Here is a 12,316-nt window from a genome sequence, read left to right as displayed (position 1 = left end):
TGTCCCTGCTGGAGCAGGGAAATGGCACCAGAGGAGCCACTGTGGTCACTTCCAGCCTGGCCCAGCCTGGCATCCAAGACCTGACTCCGAAATTTTCCGGTGCAACGGAGCCCCGAGGGGCTGCAGGGAAAAGGAGCAGCACAGTGAGCGCTGGTGTGGGTGATCGCGGTGCCGGAGGAATCCTGGGCGGCACAGCTGCCTTCCCTGGGCACAGACGTGTCCTGGGAAACGGGGAGCAGGGCACCAGCAGCGCCCGGCCCCGGGAGCCGGCGTGAGGAAACCTTGGAGCAGGGGAGCGCTCTGGAAAAGGACGTCCCAAAGGGAAATGCACCTGGAAAAGGACATCCCAAAGGAAAATACATCTGGAAAAGGACATCCCAAAGGAAAATGCACCTGGAAAAGGACATCCCAAAGGAAATGCATCTGGAAAAGGACATCCCAAAAGGGAAATGCATCTGGAAAAGGACATCCCAAAGGAAAATGCACCTGGAAAAGGACATCCCAAAGGAAATGCATCTGGAAAAGGACATCCCAAAAGGGAAATGCATCTGGAAAAGGACATCCCAAAGGAAATGCACCTGGAAAAGGACATCCCAAAAGGGGAGTGCACCTGGAAAAGGACATCCCAAAGGGAAATGCACCTGGAAAAGGACATCCCAAAGGGAAATGCACCTGGAAAATGACTTCCCAAAAGGGAAATGCACCTGGAAAAGGACATCCCAAAAGGGAAATGCACCTGGAAAAGGACATCCCAAAAGGGAAATGCACCTGGAAAAGGACATCCCAAAGGAAAATGCACCTGGAAAAGGACATCCCAAAAGGGAAATGCACCTGGAAAAGGACATCCCAAAGGAAAATGCACCTGGAAAAGGACATCCAAAAGGGAAATGCACCTGGAAAAGGACATCCCAAAAGGGAAATGCACCTGGAAAAGGACATCCCAAAAGGGAAATGCACCTGGAAAAGGACATTCCAAAAGGGAAATGCACCTGGAAAAGGACATCCCAAAAGGGAAATGCACCTGGAAAAGGACATCCCAAAAGGGAAATGCACCTGGAAAAGGACATCCAAAAGGAAATGCACCTGGAAAAGGACATCCAAAAGGGAAATGCACCTGGAAAAGGACATCCCAAAGGAAATGCACCTGGAAAAGGACTTTCCAAAAAGGAAATGCATCTGGAAAAGGACTTTCCAAAGTGCTTTTGGGAACCAGACATCCTTCATACAACATTCTGCTCTGATATCGGCAGGAGCCGATTTTTTAAACCCAGCGCTTGGTTAAGATGAAGAAATTGAATTACCTTGATGGAGAAGCTGAAGAAATGCACAGAACCACCTCTGGCTGTAAAATTACAGTAAAAAATCCCTGAAAACCTTTCTGTCCCTTTGATTCAGATAAGCAGAGTTTGATCCCGACTCCGATTTCCCGTGCCTGCAGGAATTTCCTCACGTGCTGGCAGCACCCAGGACAGCTCAGCACCAGCCTCGGAAAAAGGGCTGGCGAAAGATGGAGAATTTATTGTCTAAATTAAAGCTGCTACCTCGTGATAGGGTGCAGTCACTCCATGAGATTTGCTCCCTTCTTCCTCACATGCCCGGCAATTTAAAATATCTCTTCTTTCCTTGATGCATAATTTTAACTGAATAAATTAACAGAATTTAAACGATCTTGTTCTCATGTTTGTGTTTTATTTTTGAATGAAGCTGGTAAATTTAAATACTGCCAAGCCTGAAAATCTGAATATCAGGGCAATTTATAAGAAATGTTCTCTACAGGAAGAGAGCCTTTCCCCACAGTAAAATTCAGGTTATTGCTGTAGGTGCTTCATGGCAGGACATTTAAAAGTCAAGAAATCAGCTTTGTTACTTTAGATGTGCAGGGGGGAAAGGAAGATATCGGAACAATTCATTACAGGCCTTTTTCTGCGTTCTGATATCACAAACCAAAGCCTCTGATGCCAGCGCGTTCCACCCGGGGCTTGGAGGAGCCCTGAGAGGAGAAGGATTTTATGCTCAATTTATTGCTGCAAATCCGGTCCAAATCCCCACGTATAAACCTGGAGGTGGAATTAAGGGTAGCAGTAATTGAGCTCTTGATTTTCGAGGCACCTTGAGGCACCTCAGCGTTTTGCTCCTTCTGCGGTTCAGCACGGAGGTTAATTACTGCTTGTAGCGTGGGCTCACTGAAAACCTCTTGTTTTCAAACTTCTGAAGTTATTTTTATCTTTCTTGCAGCCAAAAAAAAAATTTATTTTTTTATATATTTATTTGTTTGTTTGTTCCCCTTCCTCTTTTCCTTCAGCTCACCGAGTGTCCAGACACCCAGGAGCTCCCAGGAAGATGCAGTGGAAGCTGTGGAATCACCGTCTCTCTGTATTTTCTGCTAATCTCTGAATTACAAACACTTGACTCGACAGAAGCACACCAACTCTACAGGTAAATGTCTGGGTTTAGGCAAATTCTTCTGTCAATTAACGCAGAATTTATCTGGGAAATTATTTCAGTTTTGGCGTTTTCCAGCCCGTTAGATTATTTTCTTAAATACCAAAGTCTTGGGTTTAAAATCCATTTTCTGATCTCTCTGGAAACTCAGGATATCCTCGATCAATATCTAATTCCTTTGTAAAGCCCCCTGAGCTTTGCTCAACAACCTGATATGAAAATAAGTTCTGCACTTAATAACCTCCTAATGAAGAAGTGCTTTGCATTGGGTTTAAAATTCGTCGCTGCTCAGCGTAAGTGACTCTCTCCTGGGCCTGTGTTATGAGAAAACTTCCTAATGCACCTTCTCTGGGCTGGCCAATATTCCAATAAGCCGCTTTTCCTGCCCAGGATAGACAGTAATTGTCTTTATCCCCTCGCCTGGGGATTGCTCCATCCTCCATCTCCTATCTCCCCTTCCTGAGCCTCCTCCCTCCCTCCCTCCTCCCAAAGTCTGAAGTTTGCGTTCCAGACTGAGCGGTAAAATACATTTATGTCATTATTTACAGTGCTATTTACAGCACTCCTTGTCCTCATCCCGTTTGTTACACGAGGCATCCTTTGGGTTTTTAACTTTTTTTTTTTTTTTTTTTTTTTTTTAAATTTTTTTTTTTTTTTTTTTTTAATTTACTTTGCGGTTTTCCTTCCCTGAGAAGAGACTCGAGTCACAGCGAGCTCTGGCCACGGCTGCTGCTCAGCCTGAGGGGGCACAGGCAGGGAATTGAATGCCGTGGGTGAGCTGGAATGCTCCAGTCGCTGTTTGGACAAGGCTCCCAGGGCCAGGGTGGGATTGTGCAGCGCCAGGGGCTGGGTCAGCGATCGCTGTGGGTCCCTCCCAACTCAGGATATGCCAGGATTTTACGACAATTAACTGACACTTGAGATGAAGATTTGGCCACGCTTCAACACCTCTGATTAAACCGGGTGGGTGAGAAGATGAGCCTGAACCACACGAGCTGAGGGGAAATGCAGGATTTGTGAATACAAACACGAATGGAACAAACCCAGAGCATCGGGGCAGCTTCAGCAGGAACCCACAGCCAAGACCCCACGGCTTTTGTTTGATTTTTGTTTGTGTTCTGTTTGATTTTTGTTTGATTTCTGTTTGATTTTTGTTTGATTTCAGTTTGATTTTTCCCTGATCCACTCTCAGGCCTTTAAATTCCTGCTAAATGTCAAGGAGAAACTTCTGTTCCTGGCCTTGCTCAAACGGGTTATTTCTGCCTCATCCCATCTCAGTCACTTATTGTCATATAATTCATAATAAAGCTCAAGCTGGAAAATGGATTTAGAGAGAATTCCTCCATAACTCTCGGTAATTGTTACCTGGAGCAGCAGTTGGCATCCATATGGAGGGAGCTCAAACCCACCGTTTAACAGAATTACTATCACTTACACAAATGGGGGATTTGGCCATTTATCTGACTCTGTGAATATATGAATGCGAGGTGCTGGGTTGTCACCCTGGTTTTTCTGAGTTTTTTAAAGCCTTTTGATTGTTCATAAGATGGAGTCAGACTTTTTAGCTTCTGTACAATATTAGGAGCAGTTTTTGCCTTTTCTCACACGTGTAACATAAACAAATCCTTTGTTTTTCATTCTCTGTCCTTTGTTTGCACATTTCTAACCTGAAAACAATTGTAACTGACAGTTGGTCTGGCCATTGGGCTGGGAGGTGAAAACTCCAGAAGCCAATCCACAGCCAGACCCACAAATGTATAAAAAGTAAGAAATAACCAGGCAGAGGGGCTCTGGGCTTGGCTCAGCCTTGGGCTCTCTCGGAGGAACAGCTCTGCCCTGCAAATCTCTCGTCTCCGTGTGGTTGCTTTGCGTATCCCGATCACACTGAGTTTCCAGCTCTGCCTCAGCAATCTGCTCTGGAACAGCTCCTGTGTCCCTGCCACGGCAGGGAGAGCCCGGCTCAGCCGAGAAACAGGAAGGTTTTATTGTACACCTTGGGCAGGACCAGAGCCTGGCCAGGGCTGCACCCAAGGTGGAACCAAAATGGACCCAAATTGGTCACAAAATGGTCACAAAATGGACAGAAAATGGACAGAAAATGGACAAACAGTCACGAGGTTTTACATTTTTAAGTTTTGGTCCATTTGCACATTGGTGTTTAATTGTCCCATCCCAGCTCCAGGCTGTGAGCTCCCATCCCTCTCGTCCCTCCCTCCAGCCACCCTTGTTTGTGCTTTGGGGCTGGAAGTTGTCCTTGGTGTGCAGCAGGAACAGGATTTGTTTTGTGTGGCTGCTGTGTGCAGAGAGCTGAGTGACGCTGAGTGTGAGCTCAGAGCTGCACCTGGGCAGTGCAGAACACGGAACACAGCAAAGGTAAAGGAGGATCTGGAGGAGCTCAGGACAGCGGCTGCGCCCAGGGGCAGGGCTGGGAGGGATGGAGGAGAAATGAGCTGCAGGGCACCGGTTCTCTGCACAGGGATGGCTCCAGGAGACCTTGGGCTGGCTGCAAACCTCATTAAGTCAATAACTGTCCTCTGACTGACTGCAGCAGGCTTTCAGCAGGCTCCTAATGAGAACAGGAATTTTCATTTACGTTTATAAATATATATATACCTACAGACATGTTTTGTATTATATTTTCTGACGCAGACCAGCTCGCCTGGCTGAGACAGAAGCATGCAAATTGAAATTTGATTTGCTTTCCAGGCCGGTATTTGAGAGATAAAATAGCAAAATCTTTCTTAGGTAATTGGACAGCAGCAGAAACTGCGGGCACAAAGGGAATTTCCCTGGAGAGCGTATTTCTCTCCAGAAATGTCAGATTTGGTGGGCCAGGCAGAGCTGTCGAGCTGAAGCTGAGCAGGAGCCCGACGCACATCCCAGGGCACCGAGATGCGGTTTCTCAGCCAATAAAATGAAAGTGCTGAGCTCGGGGACGGCGCTGAACTCTGCGAACGGGGCAGCGCCGGCGCGGTAATTAACGAAGCCCGTGTAAATTGCTGATGAGCCTGCCCGCAGCCGGCCTGGACCGCTCAGAGCCACCCCCACGGCGCTGCCCTGCCTCCTCCGTGTGCCCACAGCCCCAGAGAAGCGTCCTTTCCCGGGAATCCCTGCTGGGACCCCTCTGTCCCGGAGCCCAGGGAAAGGAGCCCAAGGGAGCGGGAAGCGCAGGCACGGAACGCCCCAAACACGCATCTTATGGTTGGATTCTCGCAGACCTTGAAGTGAGCGCTGTGTGCGCTGCGTTAGGGAGTTCTGCTGCGTTAATACAGCCTCTTTCAGCGGTGTGATAAATACAGATTTTAGGCGATAGCGAGCGCGTTTTGTAGCTGGTTCGAGAAACGGGAAAGACAATTAAGGAATTCTTTGCATTGTCTTATCTGGATAAGGACAACAGCGCAGACACTAAAAACCTTAAAAGGAAGAATTTACTGCCCCTGTTATTAAGGGATTTGCGACTTCGCGGAGCCGCAAGAAGATTCATTTGCAGGATAGAATGGTGGGGGAGAAAAGCTGAAATTAAGCAGGAACGCCTAAAGTCGAAAGGAGTGCTTAAATCACGTATGAGATTTATGAATATATAACAGCTTTTTGTTTTTAAAGGAAAGATCTTTCATTAGCAAGCTCTGCCGTGGGATGGGAACGCCAGGCAGCCGGACGTCTGTAACTTTTGCTGCTTATTCTCTCTTACTGCCTTATTTCTTGCTAGCGTTAAACTCCTGGAATTTTACCATGAAGCGAACCGCGTTTTCCAGAGCGTGGACGCTCCCTCTGGAGCGCAGGGAGCGAGTCCAGCACCTGCCAGGGGTGGGGAGCAGCGGCCGGGCTGTGCCCTCGGTGCCCTCTGTGCCCTCAGGATCATTCAGGCTGGAAAAAATCGCTCAGACCATGACTGAGGAGACCCCTGGAGCCCCCCTGGGTCTGCCAGGACCCGGCACCGTGGGGACACAGAGGGGACGCAGCAGGGCGCTTTCCCGGCTCTGCAGAGCCCCTGGAGCCGCCGGGAGCGACTCGTGCCGAGCCCGGTCACATCTGGGGGAGATGATTCGTTTTATTCACGTCTCCGGTGCGTTGGGAATATCAATGCAGGGGTTTAATTAGGGATCTCCGTGCAGGAGCCAGCAGGAGCAGCGATGGACACGTGGAAGTTGAGGGCACGGTCTGGCGCCTCCGGAAGGGCGTGAGCAGCACAGCCCAGAAAGTTCTCCTGGCTGTCCTCACCCCTGGGCAGCGCCTGTCTGGTGTCACCCAGGCTCCCCCAGGGTCACAGCACAGGGTCACACCGGGGCTGAGCTGCTCCTGGGGGGGGATTTTGGGATCCCCCTCCTGTGTCTCTCCAAACCCCAGGGTTTTCCTAGGAAATGGAGATCTCACACATCCCCAGGGTCACACTGGGGCTGAGCTGTTCCTGGGGGGATTTTGGGATCCCCTCCCGTGTCTGTGCACACCCCAGGGGTTTCCCATGGGATGGGGGATCCCAAGCTCCCCCAGGGTCACAGCACAGGGTCACACCGGGGCTGAGCTGCTCCTGGGGGGGATTTGGGATCCCCCTCCCGTGTCTGTGCACACCCCGGGGCTTTCCCAGGAAAAGGGGCTCCCGAATCCCTCCCGAGGCCCCTGCACCCCTCGGGCGGTGTCGCCCCAGCGCAGCTACAGACTGCGGCACGCCCCGAAACGAGGCAGCAGCTCTATTTCAGCTCTCCCCGAGCAGCAAACGGAACTTCCCCTGACCCCACATTCGGTTCCCGAGCGCCGCAGAGCTCGCAGCTCCCTCCGTACCTGAACCAGCACAGATGGTCCGCTCTCAGTGCCAGCAAAACCAAACGCAAGGGTTTCACAGGGGAAAATTCTCGCTCAAGGATTGAGGAGCCCGCACTTAACGAGTTACTACCCGGAGAATTACTGACACTTTTTTTTTTTTTTTTTTTTTTTTTTTTTTTTTTTTTTTTTTTTAAGGGATGTTGCTTCTAGATAATATTAATGTAAATTGTAAGCAAAGGGAAAACTCCACCAAATGATCCTCACTCCCAAGCAAAATCCAGATCACCACCTTTGGGACAGCTCCCGTTGTTTTGAGCGGATTGAAATAATCACAGTATGAAATCAGATATTTCAGCTTGGTCTTGGAGTCAAACCTCTGAGCCCACAGCCCCATTCCCCTCCCGAGGTCTGGAGCAGACCCAGATTTCCGCATTTTCTCTCAGACCGTTCTGCTGCCCACGGCCCCTCTCTTTCATGATGGAGAACATCTATTTTTATGATTTGTACTGCTGCACTCGGTATTTCTATGACATTTTCAACCCCTGCGTCTCAAAGTGCTTTTCCAGGGTGGCTACAAGGCACCTCACAATTTAAGATGGAAAAAAACTCCTGGCGGCAGCTCAGAGACAGATTCAGCTCTGCTCTGTTCAGATGAAGCCAGACTTTCCTTTTACCTGCTCTGAATTGCAAATACACCGAATTCCAGCTCCTTCTGGCTTAATAGTCCTTTGCTTTCACTTGCATTTCCCGTTTAAAATGAGTGTAACGCCGTTCCCACTTTGATAATGGTCCCTCCAATATTAAATAAATGGCAGCAAAGGCTCCCCGTTGTTTTGTGCCCGTTACATCTCCTGCAGGAACTGAGAGCCTCCTGACAGCACTCATCATACGGGGAGCACGCTCAGGAGGAGATTTCGTGGAAGGACGGAAATAACTGGGGGCTTTAAGCAGCTGAAACTCCGCGTTTGCACTCGGCGAGGAACATCTTTACGTGCAGGACGCACCCCGAGTCCTCTCTCTGCTTGATCACCGTCAGAACAGAGCAGCACCAGAGCTCCACCACAAACACCTCTGGATGGCTGGGCCTCCAGCAGCAGGGAAATTCTACCAAGCCACAGCTGAAACAGCTCCCAGAGCCCCTGGAGAGCCACTGTGGGCAGCCTCCACGCTGAGCATCCCACGCTTCCCCTCCTACACTGCTCTTCCTCTTTCCTGAGAGATTCCGCTTCTCTGCACCACTGACTGACAAAGTGAGGTGGGACAGAGCCCTGGCTCATCCCAGGTGTCCATGGGACAGAGCCCTGGCTCATCCCAGGTACCCATGGGACAGAGCTCCAGCACATCCCAGATCTCCAGCACATCCCAGGTGTCCACGGGACAGAGCCCTGGCTCATCCCAGGTGTCCACGGGACAGAGCCCTGGCACATCCCAGGTGTCCACGGGACAGAGCCCTGGCTCATCCCAGGTGTCCATGGGACAGAGCTCCAGCACATCCCAGATCTCCAGCACATCCCAGATCTCCATGGGACAGAGCTCCAGCACATCCCAGATCTCCAGCACATCCCAGGTACCCATGGGACAGAGCCCTGGCACATCCCAGGTGTCCATGGGACAGAGCCCTGGCACATCCCAGGTGTCCATGGGACAGAGCTCCAGCGCATCCCAGATCTCCAGCACATCCCAGATCTCCATGGGACAGAGCTCCAGCACATCCCAGATCTCCATGGGACAGAGCTCCAGCACATCCCAGGTGTCCATGGGACAGAGCCCTGGCACATCCCAGGTGTCCATGGGACAGAGCTCCAGCACATCCCAGGTGTCCATGGGACAGAGCTCCAGCACATCCCAGGTGTCCATGGGACAGAGCTCCAGCACATCCCAGGTCTCCAGCACATCCCAGGTCTCCATGGGACAGAGCCCTGGCACATCCCAGGTCTCCAGCTCAGGGCATTCCTGGGAATGTGCTGGGAAATCTCTCCCCCTTAGGGACCTCTGGTTGCCGCTGTGAGCAGGAAGCCGTGGCTGTGCACGTTGCCACAGCGGGGTGGGGTTGGCTGGGATTTCTGGCAGAGCTCTAATCCATGACCCCCACAAAATGCATCTCTCAGAACCCAAAAGCACCTCTGGGAACCCAAACTCAGCTCTCAGAACCCAAAATGCAGCTCTCAGAACCCAGACTCAGCTCTCAGAACCCAAAATGCCAATCTCAGAACCCAAACTCAGCTCTCAGAGCCCAGATTCAGATCTCAGAACCCAGAATGCCGATCTCAGAACCCAAAATGCCAATCTCAGAACCCAGACTCAGCTCTCAGAGCCCAAAATGCAGCTCTCAGAACCCAGAATGCCGATCTCAGAACCCAGAATGCCGATCTCAGAACCCAAAATGCAGCTCTCAGAACCCAGAATGCCGATCTCAGAACCCAGACTCAGCTCTCAGAACCCAGAATGCCGATCTCAGAACCCAAAACTCGTCTCTCAGAGCCCGCACTCAGCTCCCAGAATCCAGAGCCTTTCCCAGCACGGAGCAGTCACCGCCAGGTGCGGAACCCCGGCTCCCGACGGCGTTTGCAGGTGTCGGGAGGGAAGGAGCGCCCCGCTCCTCCCTCCTCCGGGGGGCGGGAAGAGCCGACCCCGAGCATTTGGCGCACGTCCCCGTTACTTACGGTTGAGAGGCAGGCTGGCATTGGTCGTCCCTAGCTTGTTGGCAGCGACACAAGTATAGTTGCCAAAGTGCTCCTCTGTCACATTGGTAACAGTGAGAAGGGATCTCGTGCTATAATTTTTAATAGTGATTCCTTGTTGACCATTGATCAGTCTAGAAAGCAAAAAGAAAATGTCTATAACTCACATACCACAACCGAGGGTTATTTTATTTTATTTTTATTTTTATTTTCTCTCGCAGCTCTCTGTTCTTCCCTGGTTTCACGGCCAGCCCTGGGAGCGCCGTGAGCTCTCTGCGAGCCGCCAGCGCCTGAGCCGAGCACAATTCCTGGATTTTGGCGGGGCTGGGGGTGCCGAGGGGAGCGGTGCTGCCTGCGTGTCCTGCCGCTGAGGGAAAAGCGCCCGCAGCCGCTCCTGCCCGGAGGAGCAGGGCAGAAACTCCCGGGTGCAGGGCTTGGATTTCAGACTGGGGATGGGAACTCCCTCCCTGGGGCAGAGAGCGGTGATGGAAAGTCCTCCTGGGAGGGTTCTGTCAGCCCCTGCCCTCCGAACTCTGCTCGCTGTGTGCTCTCACAGCTCTGGGTGGTGAGGATCGGGAGCCAGGAATTTGCCCCGAGGGGATTGTGACCCTGGCTTTTTCAGACTTGTGTGCTCTCACAGCTCTGGCTGGCGGCAGGTGAGGATCGGGAGCCAGGAATGCGACTCGAGGGGATTGTGACCCTGGCTTTTTCAGAGTTCTTGTGTGCTCTCACAGCTCTGGGTGGTGGCAGGTGAGGATCGGGAGCAAGGAATGTGCCTCGAGGGGATTGTGACCCTGGCTTTTTCAGACTTCTTGTGTGCTCTCACAGCTCTGGCTGGCGGCAGGTGAGGATCAGGAGCCAGGATTGTGGCCGTGGTTTCGTTTACGGGGCTCTACAGCCGCAAATGAGCCTTGCAATTAGGGACAAAATGCTCCAGCAGCGCCGCTGAGGCAGCAGCCTGGGCAGGATCAGGAGATGAAGCACAGGAAAAAGGCAAATCAGGACTCCTTTCAGCCAGCTTTGAGCTTCCCAGCCCAAATTCGTAGGGAAAATGCAGGTGTTTGGATACTGCTCCCGAAGCCACGTCCGGGGCACTGCCGGGCACCGGGACAAAGCAGAACCAGCTTTAATGATGCTGTGGTAGGCAAAGCACGTCTGCTCCAACAAGGAGGCGAGAAGGGGAACCGTGTTATTAAAAACTCGCCACAGTTATTACTCGTAATTCCCTCTATTTCCCACAAGGAGCGGAGCTCTGGATTAAGAATACAATTTTTGTCTGCTGTATTGAAGGAGATAATCGTACATCCTGGGAATTAATGCCAGCTGCCAGCGTTCTGTGTGAAAACCTCGGCAAGTGTGTCACTGACCGCGGGTTGTGGACTGAACCCTGCTCAGGGCTGGGTGGGCGCCTCCCTTCCCACCTGATCCCTGCCCACACCCGGATTTCTCCTCCTGGGCAGCCTGTCTTGATGGAAAGGACTCAATTCCAGGCTCGGGCACCTCCCCTGGGCATGGGAACAGAACAAGGGGATTGCAGTGCCCGCTTTGGGGTGAGCACTGCTCCTGGAAGATCCATCCATTGTCCAGGAAGAGAAAACTTCTGTGCCAGGGGGAATTTGTCCCTCCAGCCTTTGCACATGGATGTTCTCCTCTAAACCCCCCCGAGGGTTGTCCCTCTGCCTCTCCCTGCCTCCCCTCTGCCTGTCCCACCTGCCTCTCCCGCAGAAAATTCCAGAGGGGCTCTTCACTCCCAAACCCTGTTTCTGTGCTGCTCCCATGCACAGGGTGCCCAGGGAAGCTGTGGCTGTCCCCGGGTCAGTGGGAGCTGTCCCTGCCATGGCAGGGGTGGCACCGGCTGGGATTTACGGTCCCTCCCAACCCAGCCCAGTCTGGGACCCTGGGGTTTGCACCAGCTCCAGCTCTCGGCCCATAGCCAGACTTTGAGCTGCACCATCTCCATCTCAGCTGTAAAATTTTTTTACAACTCCTTTTTTTTTTTTTTTCCCAAGAATAAAAGGGCGTGCCGGGATTTTTGCTGTCGCCGTGCCCAGTCACGGGTGACACCTGCCCCAAAACAATGGAGAGTGTGTTCCTGCTGAACCTGCTCCACATCCCTTCCCTGTGTCCCTGCTGGGAAGGGGCTGGAGGTCCTGGAGCACGCGATTCCCAGAGCAGGAGCTGCCCGGGCTCCCGTGCTGCCCAGGGCACGGCTGGAGGGATCAGAGGCTTTTCCTCGGGAGTTCGCAGCTCCGTGCCCTGCCCGGGACTGAGCGCACACCGGTGGTTTCTTTTCTTTCCCATTGGTTTCATTTATTTTATCACCCGGTCGCTCCCGGGCTGCAGCGGCGGTTTTTGGGGTGCGTGCAGCCGCCCCGCAGGGCCCTTCCCGCTCCGCTCTGGCAAAGGGGAGAGCCGAGCGAGCTCCTCGGCAT

The 12,316-nt window shown here is 52.2% G+C and overlaps 1 protein-coding gene across 3 annotated transcripts in view; it reads right to left on the bottom strand.

Annotated features, from left to right (window-relative positions):
• Positions 1 to 12,316, bottom strand: part of NEGR1 (neuronal growth regulator 1) — a 199,534-nt gene that overhangs the window by 44,994 nt on the left and 142,224 nt on the right. For all 3 annotated transcript variants that reach the window (XR_009208130.1, XM_040073481.2, XM_040073482.2), the window contains exon 6: positions 9,867 to 10,018. Coding sequence is in view for 2 of the 3 variants with exons in the window: in XM_040073481.2 (XP_039929415.1) it covers positions 9,867 to 10,018 (152 nt within the window). In the remaining variant the exon portion in view is untranslated. The remainder of the gene's footprint in view (positions 1 to 9,866; positions 10,019 to 12,316) is intronic.

Source organism: Hirundo rustica, chromosome 9 (genome assembly GCF_015227805.2).
Source record: "Hirundo rustica isolate bHirRus1 chromosome 9, bHirRus1.pri.v3, whole genome shotgun sequence".
Taxonomy (NCBI): Eukaryota; Metazoa; Chordata; class Aves; order Passeriformes; family Hirundinidae; genus Hirundo; species Hirundo rustica.
This window is presented reverse-complemented; position numbering and strand designations above follow the sequence as displayed.